Consider the following 18,504-nt stretch of genomic DNA (forward strand, 5'->3'; position numbering starts at 1 on the left):
TGAGAATATTTTCTAGGAAGCGTCTTTTGGCTAGCCTTGATGATTTCAGTATTACATTTAATAGAATGAACTCTCCCATCTGAGAGAACATCAAAGGCAAGGAGAGATATAGTGAGGAGAAATCACCATTATCCAAGATCGACTTTGTGTCAGGGACAAGGCTAGATAGTGTTTCTTACCTCCTGTAACTTTCACGGAAACCCTCGAGAGTAATTTTTCTCCTTCGTGATGGTGAATGAGGTTTCTAGTTTTCAAGCCTGCGACGATTGTTTCCGAGCTGGAGCCGGAGCCATTTTGTCTTGAAAGGCTATCCTCCTTCCCCTTCATTCCAAGTTATTTTCCAGGGATGACTCAGTTTGTCGTTGCTTAAGGGAAATGGTGAGTAACTTGATGCATTTCAAGTGTAAACTCAACAGAAGCTCTTGTGGGGAGAGCTGGAAACGGAGGCCGGTCCAGAACCAACATTAACCCTGAGGAATAAATGTGTATTTCCGTGGGCGATCAGGGTCCCTTCAGGACTTTAAGTCCCTATATTTCAGAAGGGCTCCTTTTGTAGCAAAGCGAAAGATAATTCTAAGCAGCGAGACTCCAGAGAGTCACTAACTAATGAACAAACCAAGTAAGAGCTAATGATATACTGGCGAGGGCCAGAGAAGCGAAAAGGGAAAAGAAGAGGTAGGTGTGAAAGAGATGTTATGGGTAGCCTTAAAAACTGAATGGATATGAGCATTCAGGGAGAGAGATGGCTCAGGAAAACTGTCATAGTTTAAAACTTGGTGACTGGACAAATCGCAATGAGGTAAATAAAAATCAAGAAAAGCAGGCTTGGGAAATACGGTTCAAAGAAATGGTGGACGCTTGACATGAAATTTTATGAACGCCTGTGATAACAGTTTTATAAATCATCTGCTTACTTCCACAAAAGCTGCAGGGCTAACAGATTAGATTAAGTTCCAATAAAAGAGGTTTGTGTAAAGGTAATTGCCTTTGATGGAAGTGACTGACGTAGACTTAGAGGCTGCATTCGGTGGCGTCCCGTGACAACATATTACGTCAAATGGCAATATGCTGGGAAGCATCTCCGGTAGCCATTTATAGAACCTTGGATTGTATTCTTTTATTTCACAGAAAAGGGCTTTCCTTAACTATAACATTTCCAACAGATACAAATTTAAATGTATTTGTCATGGTGAAGGGTACTGAAGAGCCAAGTGTGAGGAAAAGGGGTAAAAGTGACGAGGCAAAAAAAATTTAAACGTTGCATCTAAAATTTCCTCCTTGGCTCACAATGTCACGTCCCCCGCGGAGTCAGGTACCCTATGAGGCCCTCCTCTCCTCCGTTTCTCAGAGGGACTCATTATCTCGGGTAGGAAATTCTGGACAGCATCAAAGTCCCCTGATACTTCTCTCTCACTTCCACGAGAAAATCTTTGGCTGAGATAGTACAAACTAATAACTCAATCTAGAGATAGGAAGCAACTGTCAGGAGGCAACTCGTCTCACGGTGCCAAGAACTTTGCTCAAATACAAATCTAATACTGATCAGGTCTGATTGCTCATCTATGTATTTCAATATTTGTTGACAGAAGAAAATCATTGTATGCCGTTTGTTTATGTTAACAGAGATAGTAATGTTATCATTATATCTACCTAATATATTCCATCTCTACCAATATAAGTAGTGGTGTTAAGATTATACTATAAGACTTTAATAATGTTTATATTTATTTTATTAAATTTTTTTTAATGTTTATTTATTTTTGAGACAGAGAAAGACAGGGCTTGAGTGGGGGAGGGACAGACAGAGGGAGACACAGAATCTGAAGCAGGCTCCAGGCCCCGGGCTGTCAGCACAGAGCCCGATGTGGGACTCAAACTCGTGAACTGTGAGATCATAACCTGAGCTGAAGTCCGACGCTTAACTGACTGAGCCACTCAAGCACCCCTCTCTTTGATTTTAAAACCAGTAGCAGCAGGGGTGCACAGGGTTCCATTGTGATAGAAGACTCACAGGACCCAACATAACAGTGCTTGGGAACCTAAGGTTATTTTAAGAAAAGGATATAAAATAACAACAGCGTTGAAGGAAAGGCTGCTTCACAGTTAGAAGTTTGGAGAAGCCAGGCATGAACACCAACTCTCTTTTCGCTGTAGAAACCGTATGGATGTGCTTTCTGTCTCAGATCAAAAGTCCTGATATGCGCACGGAACGCTCTAGAACAGGGAATACAAAAGGGAGTCTCACATGGGGCTTCTTAGACCCTGCTGGTCCTGCACACAGACTCTTGCTGCGAATCAGACCTAACAGAGCCCTCCTGGGGTTTCCCTGAGACTCATCAGTGTCACGCTCATCGGTGACCAACGCCGACAGGCCGGTGCAAACCTTTCTGCAGCTCCTCTTACAACAGTCACACAGCGACAGTCCTCACCCACCCACGTCCTGTCCCGGCCGGGGTCGGCGCGTTCAGTACGTCCCTTATTTCGGTGAAATAGTTCAAGCCAATTCTGGATAGGCCGGAAGTCACCCTCAACTTCCCAACCCCCCTGTCATTCGGCTGTCGCCTTCTGTAGGAGTGGAGGAAAGATCAGCTGACACACCCGAGAGATCTTGAGCAGATGCTTCGTGCTGGTCACCAGAATCACGGGATAAGCAATTCCCGGGAGAAAGATTTACACACCCCTCTTCACGTGGTAAAGACGTTCCTAAGCTCCTTCTAGTTAATCCTCTCCTATCCCAATGGGCCACGTCCGGTAACAAGCAGTCAGCACTGGTCATTGCCGACGTCCTGGATGGCTGGTTCCCACACGGCCACGGCCCCGCCCTGGGCCGTGGTCGCACTTGCGGCCGTAGCCTACCCAGCGCTCAGATCGTCCCCATCTGGGACAAGGAATATACACATTCTCACACGTTTGCTGCCCCTCGGGGGTCCCTTTCCCTCCAATCTGGTACGCGTAGGTCAGAGATAAAGTTAGCTCTGAGGCCCTATGCGTTTCACGGAGACCAGGGCCAAGTGTCCCAGAGCAGGGACCTCTTGAATGAATGGGATCCCGGCCCCACCTTGGCCTCCGCCTCTCTGTAGTTTCTTCACGTGTGAAATGTGGGTGATGACATTCCCAAAGGGCTATTTGGATTTCAAATGAGGTAAGACTCGCATTGGGAACAGTTCCTGGCGTGTAGTAAGCAGTAAGCGTTTGTTGTCTTGTCACCTATACGATACAGGAAAGAAAGCCCATTGGGAGTGTCAGCTGAAACAAGCTGATACTAAATTCACATGGAAAAACAAAAATGCAAGAAAAGCTGGGAAGATGCTGAAAAATGAAAACGATGAAGGGTCACTGGACTACTGGACATTGATACCACAAAGCTCTAGAATTGAAACTACGCGGTATTAGCGTGTGACTAGACGCTTGGGTAGAATAGAAAGTTTGGACTTAGACCCAAACGTCCGTGGTAATTTAGTGTGTGACAAAGATGGAATCTTAAGTTACTGAGAAAAGATGGATTTTTTTTTTTTTAATGTGGTGAAAGCTGATCTCTGGGAAATGTGTCTTTTCTTTCTGAATAAGGACCAGGTCGGTAGCACATCGCAGGGTCCACCACAGGCCACTTTCCTGCTGCTTGGATGCTCCTCATGGAGGTTCTTGGAAGAGCTCGTCTGGGATTGCACAGGGGTCTCTTTTCCCAGGGAAAACTTAGGGGGGTGAGGTGAACTCCCGCTTCCGCCACTGGGCCGGTTTGGAGGCCACAACGAACACCCGCTGGATCCCTCCATCATCCGTTCCAGACCTCCCTCACCTTCAGCCGGTCTGGGGCTCAGATCTTGATTCCTGAGGGCACTCAGCCTCTGGTCACCTCGCTCCTTTAGAGCTGGGCTTGCCACATGGGTCCGTTTGCTGTCGCAACTGAGCAAGGATTTTCCTAGAGGAGTCCAAGTGGATAACCCAAGTGCCAGAAATATCACCTCCAGGCCCTATTGTTCAACCTTAGCTCCCCTCCCCCAGGGGATTGGGGTAAGTTTCCCCTGCCCAGGTGGTGACTCTGCATCCTACCTGCTGGTCTTTCAGGTCAAGAAGCCCGAGAAGTTGGATTCTAGCTGTGTTCTCTGGTGGAAGTTTTCTCCTTTGGGGAACCAGGAGCTCCGAACCCACAAACCCCAGGATTGTGGCATTGAGGAGCACAAGTTCCTCAAGCGGATCATAGAGAGTCATGGAAAGTGTAGCCCTTCCTGCCTCCATGTTTTGGAATAGAATACTGTTTCTAAGTCCATTAAACTCTGTAAGGTTCTCAATCTCATGCCACCTCCAAATTTTTCTCTGCGTTCTTGAATCTCTACTCTTTGGAGGCCTAGCTAGACCCTGCCCGTAACCCTAATACACCCAATGTCCTGAGAGAAGATGCCAGGATTGATTACATGAATGAACATACCTAGGGGCAGCTGGGTGGCTGAATTGGTTAAGCGTCCGACTCTTGGTTTTGGCTCAGGTCATGATCTCTCAGTTCGTGGGTTCAAGCCCCACATTGGGCTCTGTCCTGGTGGCACAGAGTCTGCTTGGGATTCTGTCTCCCTCTCTCTCTGTCCCTCTCAAAAATAAATAAATAAACATTAAAAAAAAAAGAAGAAGAAGAAAAAAGAAAACACCTAGACCTTTCCAGAGCCACACCAACAGTAACTCAGTAATTAATATTTGCTGGGTCATAGCGTTAGTTCATGGAGCCCATCTAGCGCAAAGGCATTTCAAGTTCAGTCTGAGCCTTTTACATGCTGAACCTGACGTCATCCCAAGACCTTTCCATCTTAAACAAGGAACTATAAACTAAAAAAGAGGTTTGGATTCCCTACTACGATTTGTACTTTAGTCCCTGCCATCCGCGTGCATGTTCTCAGCCCCATGAATTCGAACACAAGCCCACGCACTCTGTGGCACCATTCCAGAACCTTCAGGTTTTTCTCTCATGCTGCTCTTCAGATTCCATAGTCACCTGGCAATGAGCTTAGAGCTTATGACCTCTAAGTTCGAAATTGCCTCTGACCCATGCTTGGTGCTTCCGAAGGTCCTGTTGAAGGTTTGCTATTCTTGGTGCTTGGGTCCTCCTAACAAAGTAGGCTCTTCCTGGGATCAGCACTCAGGGATCCAACCCACATGCCTCTCTCCCAAATATCCCTGTGCCCATGCCCGCTCCCGTCCAGACAGAGTAATTGGTTAGACGGTCAGAAATGAATATTATAGCGTTCCAGGAGCTCTTCCCTTACAAAGAGAGAGGGAGAGGGAGAGGGAGACGGAGAGGAGAGAGGAGAGAGGAGAGAGAAACTATGCCATTAAGCAGCCCTCTGAGAAACAGAGGTGAGAAAAGGTGGGGAGAGACACTGGCACTAGCTAAGAAGAGAAATGAAATGTAAATGAACCAGAGCGTATATTTCGTAGTTTCTGTCTTCTTTCCTAACAGATATATCGGTGACTTTGGGGAAATCTGTTTAACTTCTCTGAGCCTGTTTCCACATCAACACACTAAGTTAAAAGTGGACCTGTTCTAGAGGGTTTGGGGGAGGACAGTGAGCCCGATCAGATACTATTCCCACTATTAGTAAAGTCTGCAGGTTCTTATTTCCAGGTCGTTGGTAACTAGGCATTATTTCCTAATTTTTCACTTGAAGGACTACTGACATTTTTGAGATTATCAACCTTGGTCTATCCTATAAACTAAAGATTTGGTTATTCATATTTTCTTACTGGTTTAGCCTTTCATTTTCTTTAAAATACTATTTTCTTTATTTATATTGCCTAACTAGTGTAAGGTCTTGTGGGAAAAAAGGAAATCCTACATTACAAGCATCATTTTTCCCCAAATGATCCCACCCTCATGCCCGTTCTCACTTTCAGAGGTAATGCTATTAGTTTGGGTGGTTAAAATATTATGCATTAGTTTTGGAGGATTAAGTCTTAGTTTTTTTTTCCTTTTCTATTTTTACCTGATGCCCCTTCCACATAAAGAAGGAATTCTCACTCTCAGGTAATCCCCTACCGGCATATGATACATAAATTTATATTTAGAGCATTTTAGTCATGGGTTTATATAGTTAAGAGCATGTTAGCTATTCTTTCTTGTATCTTGAGCTCCTCACTCAGAAGCATCGGAGGCAAATACTTCTAGTACAGATTAATTATTAGTCAATTTTCTGTTGAGGGACTAAAATTTTCTGCATCTTTGGTGACTACAAACATGGCAACAATACAAGTTCTTGTTCCTATGCCTTTATAAACTGACAATTTGATTTCATTGGGTCAATTTCCATGAATAATATTGCTAGGCTGATAAATATATGTGTATTTTCAAAATTAACTGTCTTATTTATTTCTAAAAATCTAATAGTGCTTTACATTTCTACCCATAATTTGTGAGAGTAGCCTTTTCCCTTCAGCAAGATTAGGAACATGAGTTACTTCTGGCTATACTTTTTTTTTTTTTTTTGTCAATCCGGTAAGTGACTTATTATCACTTCAACATATTTTTCTCATTGGGAATTTAAAATCTTCTCATATAGATTTGCTACTCTGAGTTGTACATTCAAATTATTTGGTGTTCTTTCTACTGTGTTACTTGTATGTTTTCATGGTCTTTGTAAAAATTTTTATATTATAAATACTCAACTTTTCATAATTATGAATATGTTTTAATAATGTGTCTACTCATATGAAAAATTGATATGGAACTACCTAGAAGAACATACAACAATAAATCCTGGATAGAAGAAACTATAGGAAAATAGAAATCGTTTTTTAACCTTGCAAAAACAATTCTAGAAAACCATATTAAAGAAAGGGAGAGTTTCTTCACTAAGCCCAGAAATGTAAAAGTCTGTGAAAGAAATATTTGGGTATATGATAAATAAAACTGCTTTATGTAAATCGAGGTAATAAAATATTTCTGTGGTAAATTAAGTAGAAATCTGTTTATTGTCTAGAAATTGATCTCAGAATTTCACAACAAATGGACATTTTCTTTCCCATGTGGCTTCACAGAACTCCATAGTTTACAAAAGGAAATTAACTCCCAGTTTGAGGGCACAAAACTCAAGCCTTATTTGATGAGTTCTTTTAGTCCCTATTGTCATTCCCTTTTGTCTTAGAAAAAGCTGAGGAGACAGTCTCTGGAGAGGGGGTAATGGTGGAGCAAACCTAAGCTAAACTTGGAACTGGCTTCATAGAGATCTCCCTCTGTGCCCATTGGCTATCCTGGTCAATTACCATTAAACACAGAACAGTGTTACCTTCCCTTATAAACCAGAACACGCGCCAACATGACTTTGAAAAAAACCCTCTCTGTCCTCATTTATGTTGCAAATGTGGTGAGGAGAATACTGAAAACAGCAGTTAATGCCTCAATACTTTGCATTGTGGGGGTACCTGGGTGGCTCAGGTGGTCGAGCGTCCAACTCTTGATTTCAGATCAAGTCATGAACCCGGGGTCCTGGGATGGAGCCCTGCCTCTGGCCCCATGCTGAGTGTGGAATCTTAAGATTCTCTCTCTCCACCCCTTTCCCCTGCTCGTGCTCTGTCTCTCTCTCTCTAAAAAAACAAAACAAAACAAAAAAACCCCAAAAAACTTTAACCGTGAATCCAGAAAAGGACATTCTGGGTGTCTGCAAGATTTCATTCCCATTCTTATATTTTCTAGTGAATCCTGAATGGAGATCTCATTTGCCACCGGCAAAGGGGAGTAAGGACTCGAAGAACTTCATCGCATCGCAAGAGCTTGAATCGGCGTGCTTCTACCCAGTCGTACCGGAAAGCTTCTCACACAAGCGCACACCCGCATCATCCTATCTCTAGTGCTTCAGAGGTAAATTATTCTACAAAACATGCTGAAATTCAGGTGTTCTGAGAACTCACCTTATGGATTGGTCATCATTATATTGCAAAAATCTGACGGAGGCTCAATGCCTTCATTCCATTTATTTGTTCATCGTGCTCCGTTGCATATATTTGTTATCTCTACCAAAAATCAAAACTTTGGAGCAGAGCAGTCCTGGGTGCTAATTTCCAGTCTGCTATGTACTAGCTTTGGCAAAGAACCCCTCTGAGCCTTGCAGTTCAGGTTTTTCCCTGAGTCGATCTTTCATGAAATAAGGGGGGAAAGGGCAGGGCAAACTTTCCTCTCTAGTCTAAGCCAAAGTGCAGTGTTGGGTGGATAGATTACTTCTGTTACTTATCCGTAACATTCACGGAGACGTGAGTGCTTGAGGAAACTGGGAACCAATTTTATCTTCTATGGAAAACAGAAAATCCTGGTGTTACGGACTGAATCGCTTTCCCAAACCACCGAGCGGGTGGCCCAGCTGTGCAGTGACTTTGCGGCCTGACCAGAGCTCTAACTCTTGCCACCTTTCTTAGTTCAATGCTCTTTCCGTAGTCACAGCTTAAAAAGAGGTTTCCAAGACTTTGTTGGGCCTCTTCATTCCGAATCCCTGAATGTCAGTCACAGAGTGAGAAAATCCAGTATGTAGCTGGGCATGTAACGTCAGCCAGTTCACAGCCAAGCAGGTGGTAGGAACTCATAGTATCTCGACAAAATAAACGGAAATATCCTGAATTACATATAGATAAAGACTCAACAATCCAAACAGCTCCTTTCAACTGCTACTTTCAAAAAAGCCTCATTTTTTCCTTACCTGTGGTTGATCTCTCTTGTGTCTCGCATTGTTACAATATGTTCCTATGTTGGGGCGCCTGGGTGGCTCCGTCGGTTGAGCGCCAGACTCTTGGTTTCCGCTGAGGTCACGATCTCATGGTTCGTGGGTTCGAGCCCCTGTCAGGCTCTAACTGCAGCTCTTGCTTGGGATTTCTCTCTCCCTCTCTCTGTCTCTTCCTGGCTTCCTCTCTCTCTCTCAAAATAAATACATGTTAAAAAATATATGTGTCCCTGTGTTGACCAAGGGAACACTGGTTACTCGAAATGGGAGTCGTGTCCTCTGAAGATGGCAGGTGAAGAACCCCACCCAGGAGCAGAGAAGCGGATTGTGCAGTTTTGGGAGGCCTCAGCCACGAGTAGGAATCACCTGCGCCGTGAGGTAAAGAGCCCCCCGCCAGGATTTCAGTGACACAGGTGACGACTCCCTAGGTTGCTTCCATTGTTAACAAATCCTTCCAACCTAATGTTAGTGATGAGAGTAATGATTCACATTACTGAACTTTTAGTACAAAATGATATTTCAACTTTTTAATAGAAAGGTCTCCTTTTTAGAGTGGATATATTTTGAGGTTACGGGCAGTTGGAAAGATGGGTGAAACTTTGTCCCCACAATGACGAAAGGGCGAGAAGTTAGTTGGGCCCCCCCTCTGCTATGATCCTCAGCGATGGCTTCTGGGAGAGGCCATCTCCTGGCTGAGTTCCAGGAGAGGATGTGAGATCCACAATGCCATCTGGACTGGAGGAGGAAACACGCGGCGTCCTCAGTGAGATTCCTCCTGAAGAACACAGCGAAGTTCGTGTCACTCTTCCACGCACAGCTGGGAAGGCCCTGTAACTTATCCTCCAGATAAAAACTCTTCTGAGTGTGGAAGGGGCCTCTCGGCAATCGTGCGGGGACAGAAACTTCCGCAACAGCCGCGAGGACACAAGCGCAGAAGCTCGCCATGATTATGTGGACTTGACATTTTTTCAACACTTGAGGAACCCAAGGAAATCGTGAAATCTCTCTTGATGCCATTTGCCCTGCTTTTCAGAATCCCTTTAACAGGGACACCTTTTTCTTTTCCTCTTTTTTTTTTTGGCAGTGAGATGCCCAGTGTCCCCAGACTCCAGCCTTTAGGAAATCTTCATATGGAGCCCAAGTCAGACTCAGTTTCAAGGATCTATTAACAGATACAAGATTAAATTCATGTAGGATTTTTTTATGGTATTTAAGTCTAAAGCAATGCTGGTCCTTATAGTAAAATGCAGAGTATAAGTAAGACATTTAAAGTTATTATATGATGCATGTATTATGTTACATGCATATATATACATATTATACATATATACAATACATATAGATGTTATATATTATATATTATATAATGCAGATATTATATTACATGCATATATATACATATTATACATAATACATATACATGTTATATACACTATATAATACATATGTTAGATTACATACATATATAATACATATATTATATTAATAAGTGTAGTAATCTACTTGCTTACTGAAAATTAGAATGAGCAGGCGTAAAGGTAAATATTAAAGTCTGATTTACTCTCTCTCCATCCCCACTCCCCAGAGGTAACAATCTCTAACACTTGTGTATACTTTCCAGGTAATTTTTGCACACATGCGAATACTAACAGACATAATGTGATGTTGCCGTATGTAAATAAACACACGGAAGCATGTTCAGGTACTTGTCTGTCCCCCTCGAGGATTTGAGCGGTTTTGCACATTTGTGTCTTCATCTGGATTTATGTCTATATCTCATACCTCATCTCACTGACAGCTGTGTAGCAACGGAAACTTTCCGAGTATCTCTGAGACTTCCCCACCACTGTACTGAGAGCTAGAGAAGGAGTGAGCAAAATTAAAGCGCACATTGACGAATAATTTAAAAATTATGTTCCTATCATTAAATTCACATTAAAATTTTTTTTAATGTTTGTTTATTTTTGAGAGAGACAGAGTGCGAGCAGGGGAGGGGCAGAGAGAGAGGGACACACAGAATCTGAAACAGGCTCCCGGCTCTGAGCCGTCAGCACGGAGCCCGATGCGGGGCTCGAACCCACAAACTGTGAGATCATGACCTGAGCCGAAGTCGGACGCTTAACCGACTGAGCCACCCAGGCGCCCCAGATTTGCATTTCTAAACCAACAGGATCATAAGCAAAGAATAGAGGGAAGTATTAGTAAGGCAGCAGACTCTGGGGCGGACACATCCTCGACAGGTGGCCTTAGCTCATTTCCTCCAGCGAACTGAGGACTCAGTTCTGCTGTCTGAAGTCAGAGTTGCTGCCTCACTGTGATGCTTTGTTCACAGGCTGCGCGGCTCGGTGCCCAGCAACTTGCCCGGAAGGTCACGTTTATCCTTTATATCAGAGAGCCACCATCGCATCTGTTGGTGAGGTGGGAGTGGAGGGGACCAGAAGGTAAACTGTCGACTCACAGAGTCGCGCACCTCGGACTCTTTGGGGTCCAACGGTCACAGTCAGCTTCCTCTACGAACACGGCAGAGGCCTGCGGTCACTACGGTGCGTTTCCGTCGCACTCACGCTGTCGCACCGGGAAGGCATTGTTATGCCCATTTTATAGACGGGGAGCCTGAAGTTCAAGAGGATAAGATGTACATTCCCAGGATGATTTAACCAATGACTTTATTTAGTAGAGACTTGAACCCAGGCTTGTCTGGCTCCAAATTCCATGCTACCGACATCTCTTTATCCTGATTCTGGGAGATCTTAAAAGGCAAGAGACATGTTCTTTTGAAATGTGTCTGGTCGCTTGCTAGCACCTACCTACATGGTTTCAGGAGGTGGTCTGAATAATTTTAGCTGTTTCGGATGAAAAGGCCATCTCCACGGCAATGAGGAGAAATGAGAGTGAAAAAGGACTATGGCAGGGATTGTAACCGAATCGTCCTAAAAATGGCAATCTGGGTGGAAGGTAGTGTAAATAAAGATCAACGAAATGACCAAAATTATCAAGGAATGCACTTTGTTAAAGTCGTTTAAATCAAGTATTTGCTTTTTAAATTTTGGCCTTTGTTTTTGAAATGCCAATACAGACAGAAGAAAGATCACATTACAGAGATACCTAAGTATCCGTGAATATTTCCAACTCCGTATTGGCAATCTCCATTCTGTAAATAGCTTCAGGCGGGTAGCAAAGTGATTATAAATCATTGAAATCGCCCATAACCCTGCATTCACCGACTTCCTGAATTTTTGTGTTTCAGGAACGACGAGCTGAGACACCAATCATGAAGGGGGTAAACGCGAGCGCCCCCTGGGAGTTCACCCTCTTAGGTTTCTCAGATCGACCGCGGCTGGAGCTCCCACTCTTTGTGGTGTTCTTCATTTCTTACGTGGCCACTATCTTTGGGAATCTGACCATTATTCTAGTGTCACGCCTGGACCCCAAACTCCACACCCCCATGTACTTTTTTCTTACCAATCTGTCACTCCTGGACCTTTGCTACACCACAAGTACAGTTCCACAAATGCTGGTCAATTTATGCAGCACCAGGAAGGTAATTAGTTATGGTGGCTGTGTGGCCCAGCTTTTCATGTTTCTAGCTTTGGGGGCCACTGAATGCCTTCTCCTGGCCGTCATGTCCTTGGATAGGTTTGTCGCTATTTGTCGGCCTCTCCGTTACTCAGTCGTCATGCACCAGAGGCTGTGCCTCCAGCTGGCGGCCGCGTCCTGGATTACGGGTTTCAGCAACTCAGTGTGGTTGTCCGCCCTGACCCTTCAGCTGCCGCTCTGTGGCCATAAAGAAGTGGATCACTTCCTCTGTGAAGTCCCTGCTCTGCTCAAGTTGTCCTGTGTAGACACAACGGCAAACGAGGCTGAACTATTCTTTGGGAGCGTGCTGTTCCATCTAATACCCCTGACCCTCATCCTTGTATCGTATGCTTTTATTGCCCGAGCAGTGTTGAGAATCCAGTCTGCGGAAGGTAGACGAAAGGCATTTGGGACATGTGGCTCCCATCTAATTGTGGTGTCACTCTTCTATGGCACTGCTATCTCCGTGTACCTGCAACCACCATCCCGCAACTCCAAGCACCGGGGCAAGATGGTGTCCCTCTTCTATGGGATCATCGCACCCATGTTGAACCCCCTTATATACACACTTAAGAATAAAGAGGTAAAGGAGGCCTTTAAAAGGTCAGTTGCAAGAGCCGCCTTAATCAAGAAATGAATGGGGTGACTGCGTGGCTCAGTCAGTTGAGTGTCCGACTTTGGCTCAGGTCATGATCTCGCAGTCTGTGAGTTCGAGCCCCGTGTCGGGCTCTGTGCTGATGGCTCAGAGCCTGGAGCCTGCTTCCGATTCTGTGTCCCCATCTCTCTCTGCCCCTCCCCCACCCATGCTCTGTCTCTCTCTGTCTCAGAAATAAATAAACATTAAGAAAAATTAAAAAAAAAAGAAATGAAGGATATGCAAATGATAAGCTTTTAAGCACTTAATGTTTACTTGGCTTACTAACTTCTCAGGCTGCCCTCTTTTCATCATTCCTACAGAGAATGTTCTGTTGGCCAAACACACTCATTGAATCAGTACCCAGAGCTCGTCTTCCAGTTGACCAGAAACTGTGTAACTTCAACATCTTCAAGCTTTACCCCAATGTTTGTGTAATTTGGTGAACTTAGACCTTTCTGAGAATGCGATAAAAGCCAGAAATCCTTGCTGTGGTAATATCACAAGAACACACACACATATTTTTGCACATAAAGGAGATTTAATGAAACCATGAAAAACAACCACTTTAAAGTTGGATCTGAGGTTAACAACCCCAGCTTTAATTTTCAATACCACTCCTGCATGAGCAGGCTAATAGAAATCACAGTAATTTTTCTTCTAGAATTGCACCTGGATTTGCCACAGTTGTGTACTCATGTTTTCCTCCTAAATGAAAGATTCCATTTTAATTCCTTTATAGATCAAATCCTAGGTTTTAGAAGGCCTACCTAATTTCCACAGTTCTCCCAATTATCAATATTATTATCATCTCAACCCCCAAACACTTACAGCCTAGATTTTAAACTAGTGTGCCCTGTCATGATTTCTAATGATTTCTCGTTTCATACATTTTGCTTGCACGACAGACATCTCATTGCATGTTGGTCTCCTTGAGAGGACACAGCCTGGGTATATATTTTGTAATGTTTCCTTTAGAAGTTGTCAAACTTCTAGGGAAGTAGCATGTGCTTTATCACCGGGTTGTTTAGGTTGAGTGACTCATTCACGTTATAGTTATTTAATTGTGTTGCTTTCCCCCCCTTGTTTTCTCCTACCAAACTGTACGTATAGGAAATACAATAACTAAAAAACTACATCTGCCCTGTTTCCTCTTAAAATCTGCAGGAACACCATGTATTTTTGTCATAACATAATGCTCACCGCTAAGAGAAATAAATCTGATTTGCCAAGTTCCAATTTCAGTTCTTTCCTATTAGATGTGAAAAGGGTAAATGGGGGGGGGGGCTCTTGGGTGGCTCAGTCGGTTAAGCATCCGACTCTTGATTTTGGCTCAGGTCATGATCTTGTGGCTCATGAGTTTTGAGTCCCGCATCCGACTCTGCACTGGTGGCACGGAGCCTGCTTGGGATTCTCTTTCTCTCTTCCTCGCTTTCTGCCCCTCCCCTGCTCGCGTTCTCTCTCTCTCTCTCTCTCTCTCTCTCTCTCTCTCTCTGTCCTTCTCTCTAAATAAATAAACTTACACAAAAAAAGAGTAAGTGGAAGCAAAACACTAATAGAGTATATTGGAAACAAAATACTATCATCACTGAAAATAAATAAAATAAATTGCTAAAGGACCTAATAAATGATATATTAAATATCTAGAAGCAAATGTGTGTTTTAAAGCCAATGTTAGTGAAACTTGGTAAATTATGAGGACATAGAAAAGAAATCAAATTGAGGTCTTTCATCCATTTTGAGTTTATTTTTGTGAATGGTGTAAGAAAGTGGTCTAGTTTCTTTCTTCTGCAAGTTGCTGTCCAGTTTTCCAGCACCATTTGCTAAAGAGACTGTCTTTTCTCCATTGGATGCTCTTTGCTGCTTTGTCAAAAATTAGTCGCCCATATGTTTGTGGGTCCAGGCAGGCAACAACCTCTTTGACCTCAGCTGCTGTAATTTCTTGCTCGACACATCTCCAAAGGCAAGGGAATTACAAGCAAAAATGAACTATTGGGACTTCATCAAGATTAAAAAGCTTCTGCACTGCAAGGGAAACAATCAACAAAACTAAAAAGCAACCGACAGAATGGGAAAATATATTTGCAAATGACATATCAGATAAAGGGTTAGTATCCAAAATCTATAAAGAACTTACCAAACTCAACACCCAAAAAACACCCAAAAACACCCAAAAAACAAATTGCCCAGTGAAGAAATGGGCAGAAGACATGAAGAGACACTTTCACAAAGAAGACACCCAGATCCTCATCAGGGAAATACAAGTCAAAGCCACACTGAGACACCACCTCACACCTGTCAGAGTGGCTCAAATGAACAAGTCAGGAGACTATAGATGCTGGCGAGGATGTGGAGAAATGGGAACCCTCTTGCACTGTTGGTGGGAATGCAAACTGGTGCAGCCGCTCTGGAAAACAGTGTGGAGGCTCCTCAAAAAATTGCAAATAGAACTACTCTATCACCCAGCAATAGCACTAGTAGGAATTTACCCAAGGAGTAAATTGAGATACAGGAGTGCTGATGCGTAGGGGCACGTGTACCCCAATGTTTATAGCAGCGTTTTCAACAATAGCCAAATTATGGAAAGAGCCTAAGTGTCCATCAACTGATGAATGGATAAAGAAATTGTGGTTTATATATACAATGGAATACTACTTGGCAATGAGAAAGAATGAAATCTGCCCATTTGTAGCAACGTGGATAGAACTGGAGAGTATTATGTTAAGTGAAAGACGTCAGGCAGATAAAGACAGATACCATATGTTTTCACTCATGTGGATCTTGAGAAACTTAACAGAAGACCATGGGGAGGGGAAGGGGAAAAAATAGTTACAAACAGAGAGGGAGGGTGGCAAACCACAAGAGACTCCTAAATACAGAGGACAAACTGAGGGTGGATGGGGGGTGGGGGAGAGGGGAAAATGGGTGATGGGCATGGAGGAGGGCACTTGTTGGGATGAGCACCGGGTATTGTATGGAAGCCAATTTGACAATATATTAAAAGAAATCAAAATTGAGATATGTTTAAATTTTTAAATGAAGGATTTAATACATTGATTCAATTCATTTTATACTGGTCGATTTGATTTTATACTGGTATATAATTTTATATTGGTATACAATTTTATACTGGTAGAAAATGATTTACAGATACATTCTATTAGCTATTATTAGTTACCTTGTGACTATTAAAAATATATATATAACCTTTTATATGTATTCATTTAGAATACAGATGCATTTAGAATAAGACATATCCATCTAACTTTATGTCTTCTGTTTGCAATTCTGAGAAATTAATTTTTTTAATCCAAACCATTTTTAAGGAAAATATTTTGTTTTCTGTTTTCTTTTGTCTTCTTTTTTGAGTCTAGTTGACACACAATGGTACATTAGTTTCAGGTGTACAATTTAGTGATTTGACAAGTTTATACATTACACTGTGTTTACCACAAGTATAGCTATTGTCTGTCCCATTACATCCTTTTATAATATCATGGACTGTATTCCTTATGTTCTGCTTTTTATTCCTGTCACTTATTCCGTAACTGGAGGCCACATCTCCCCCTCTCCTTCACCCATTTTGCCCGTCCCCCACTCTCCTCCCCTCTGGCCGCCATCAGCTTGTTCTCTGCACTTACAGTTCTCATTCTGCTTTTTTATTTGTTCATTTTTTAGACTCCATTTGTGAGTGAGTGAACTTGTATGGTATTTGTCTTTCTCAAACTGATCCATTTCATCAAGCATAATACCCTCTGGGTCCATCCATGTAGTCTCAAATGGCAAGACCTCATCCTTTTTTATGATTGTGTAATAATCCATTGTATTCATACGTATACACCACATCTTCCTTATCCATTCATCTATATAGATGGGCATTTAGGTTGCTTCCAGAATTTGGCTACTATACATAACACTGCAATGAACATAGGGTGCATATATTTTTTTGAGTGAGAGTTTTCATTTCCCCTGGCTAAATACCCAAAAGTGGAATTATTGGATCAGGTTATTTGTATTTTTGATTTTTTGAGGAACCTCCATCCTGTTTTCAACAGTGGCTGCACCAGTTTGCATTCCCACCAGCAGTGCAAGAGGGTTTCCGTTTCCCACATCCTCGCCAGCATCTATAGGCTCCTGATTTGTTCAGTTGAGCCACTCTGACTTGCGTGAGGTGGTATCTCACTGTGGTTTTGATTTGAATTTCCCTGATAAGAAGTGACGTGGAACATCTTTTCGTGCGTCTGTTGGCCATCCGGATGTCTTCTTTGGAGAAGTGTCTCTTCAGGTCATCTGCCCATTTTAAAATCAGATTTTGTTTTGTTTTGTTTTTTTGGTTTTGAGTTGTACGAGTTCTTTATGTGTTTTGGATATCAACTCTTTATCAGATATATCATTTGCAAATATTTCTCCCATTAATTAGATTGTCTTTTTGTTTTGTGGATGGTTTCCTTTGCTGTACAAAAGGTTTTTATTTTCATGTAGTCCCAATAGTTTATTTTTGCTGTTGTTTCCCTGCCTCAGGAGACATATCTAGAAAAATACTGCTGTGGTCGATTTCAGAGAAACTACTGTAATTGTCTCTTCTAGGATTTTTATGCTTTCAGGTCTCACGTTTAAGTCATTAATTCATTAAGTCATTAATTCATTTTGAGTTTTTGAATATGGTATTAGAAAGTGGTCTAGTTTCATTCTTTTACATGTAACTGTCCAGTTTCCCCAGCACCATTTATCGAAAAGACTGTTTCCCATCGTATATTGACTCCTTTGCCACAGATTAATTAACCATATAAATGGGGGTTTATTTCTGGGGTGTTATCCTTTTCTATTGATCTATGTATCTATTTTTGTGCCACTACCATACTGTTTTGATGACCACAGCTTTGTATCCCAAAATATATATCCCAAAATCTGGAATTGTAGTACCTTGAAATTTGCTCCTTTTTTCGCAGGATTCTTTAGCTATTCGGGTCTTCTGTGGTTCCATACAAATTTTAGTATTGTGTCTAGTTTTGTGGAAAATATTGTTGGTATTTTGATAGGGATTGCATTGAATCTGTAGATAGCTTTGGGTAGTATGGACGTTTTGACAATATTAATTCTTCCAATCCACAAGCATGGACTATCTTCCCATTTGTTTGTGTCATCTTCATTCCTTTCGTCACTCTTTTATAGTTTTCAGAGTACGGGCCTTTGATCTCCTTGGTTAAGCTTATTCCTTTGATGATATGTGGAGTGTTAAAGTCCCCTACTGTTATTGTATTACCATCACTTTCTCTATGTCTGTTAATATTTGCTTTATGTATTTAGGTGCTCCAGTGTTGGGTGTGTAGATAATTTACAATTGTTATATCCTCTTTCTTTCTTTCTTTTTTTTTTTTCGTTTACTTATTTTTGAAAGACAGAGACAGAGCCCAAGCAGGGGACGAGCAGAGAGAGAGACACACACAGGATCTGAAGCAGGCTCCAGGCTCTAAGCTGTCAGCACAGCGCCCGATGAGGGGCTCAAACTCACGAACTTTGAGATCATGACTGAGCCGAAGTTGATGCTTAACCGACTGAGCCACCCAGGCATCCCGTGTTGTATCCTCTTTTTGGACTGATCCC

The 18,504-nt window shown here is 42.5% G+C and overlaps 1 protein-coding gene across 2 annotated transcripts; it reads left to right on the forward strand.

Annotated features, from left to right (window-relative positions):
* The first annotated feature begins 11,961 nt into the window (after positions 1-11,961).
* LOC106976322 (olfactory receptor 2B6-like) lies at positions 11,962-13,161 on the forward strand. 2 transcript variants are annotated; one of them, XM_015073745.2, is made up of 2 exons: positions 11,962-12,880; positions 13,112-13,161. In XM_015073745.2, the coding sequence occupies exons 1-2, from the start codon at positions 11,962-11,964 to the stop codon at positions 13,159-13,161; spliced, it is 969 nt and encodes a 322-aa protein (XP_014929231.1). The 2 variants fall into 2 exon arrangements, with proteins under 2 accessions (XP_014929231.1, XP_014929232.1); XM_015073746.2 differs by lacking the exon at positions 13,112-13,161 and having other exon boundaries at positions 11,962-12,903.
* The last annotated feature ends 5,343 nt before the right edge of the window (positions 13,162-18,504 follow it).

Source organism: Acinonyx jubatus, chromosome B2 (assembly GCF_027475565.1).
Source record: "Acinonyx jubatus isolate Ajub_Pintada_27869175 chromosome B2, VMU_Ajub_asm_v1.0, whole genome shotgun sequence".
Lineage (NCBI taxonomy): Eukaryota > Metazoa > Chordata > Mammalia > Carnivora > Felidae > Acinonyx > Acinonyx jubatus.

Excerpts from the sequence above, each read along its gene's own strand:
- LOC106976322 (XM_015073745.2), top strand. The coding sequence starts at position 11,962 with ATGAAGGGGGTAAACGCGAGCGCCCCCTGGGAGTTCACCCTCTTAGGT. Across the intron at positions 12,881-13,111 it reads CTTTAAAAGGTCAGTTGCAA|AAAAATTAAAAAAAAAAGAA; the intron begins GAGCCGCCTTAA and ends ATAAACATTAAG.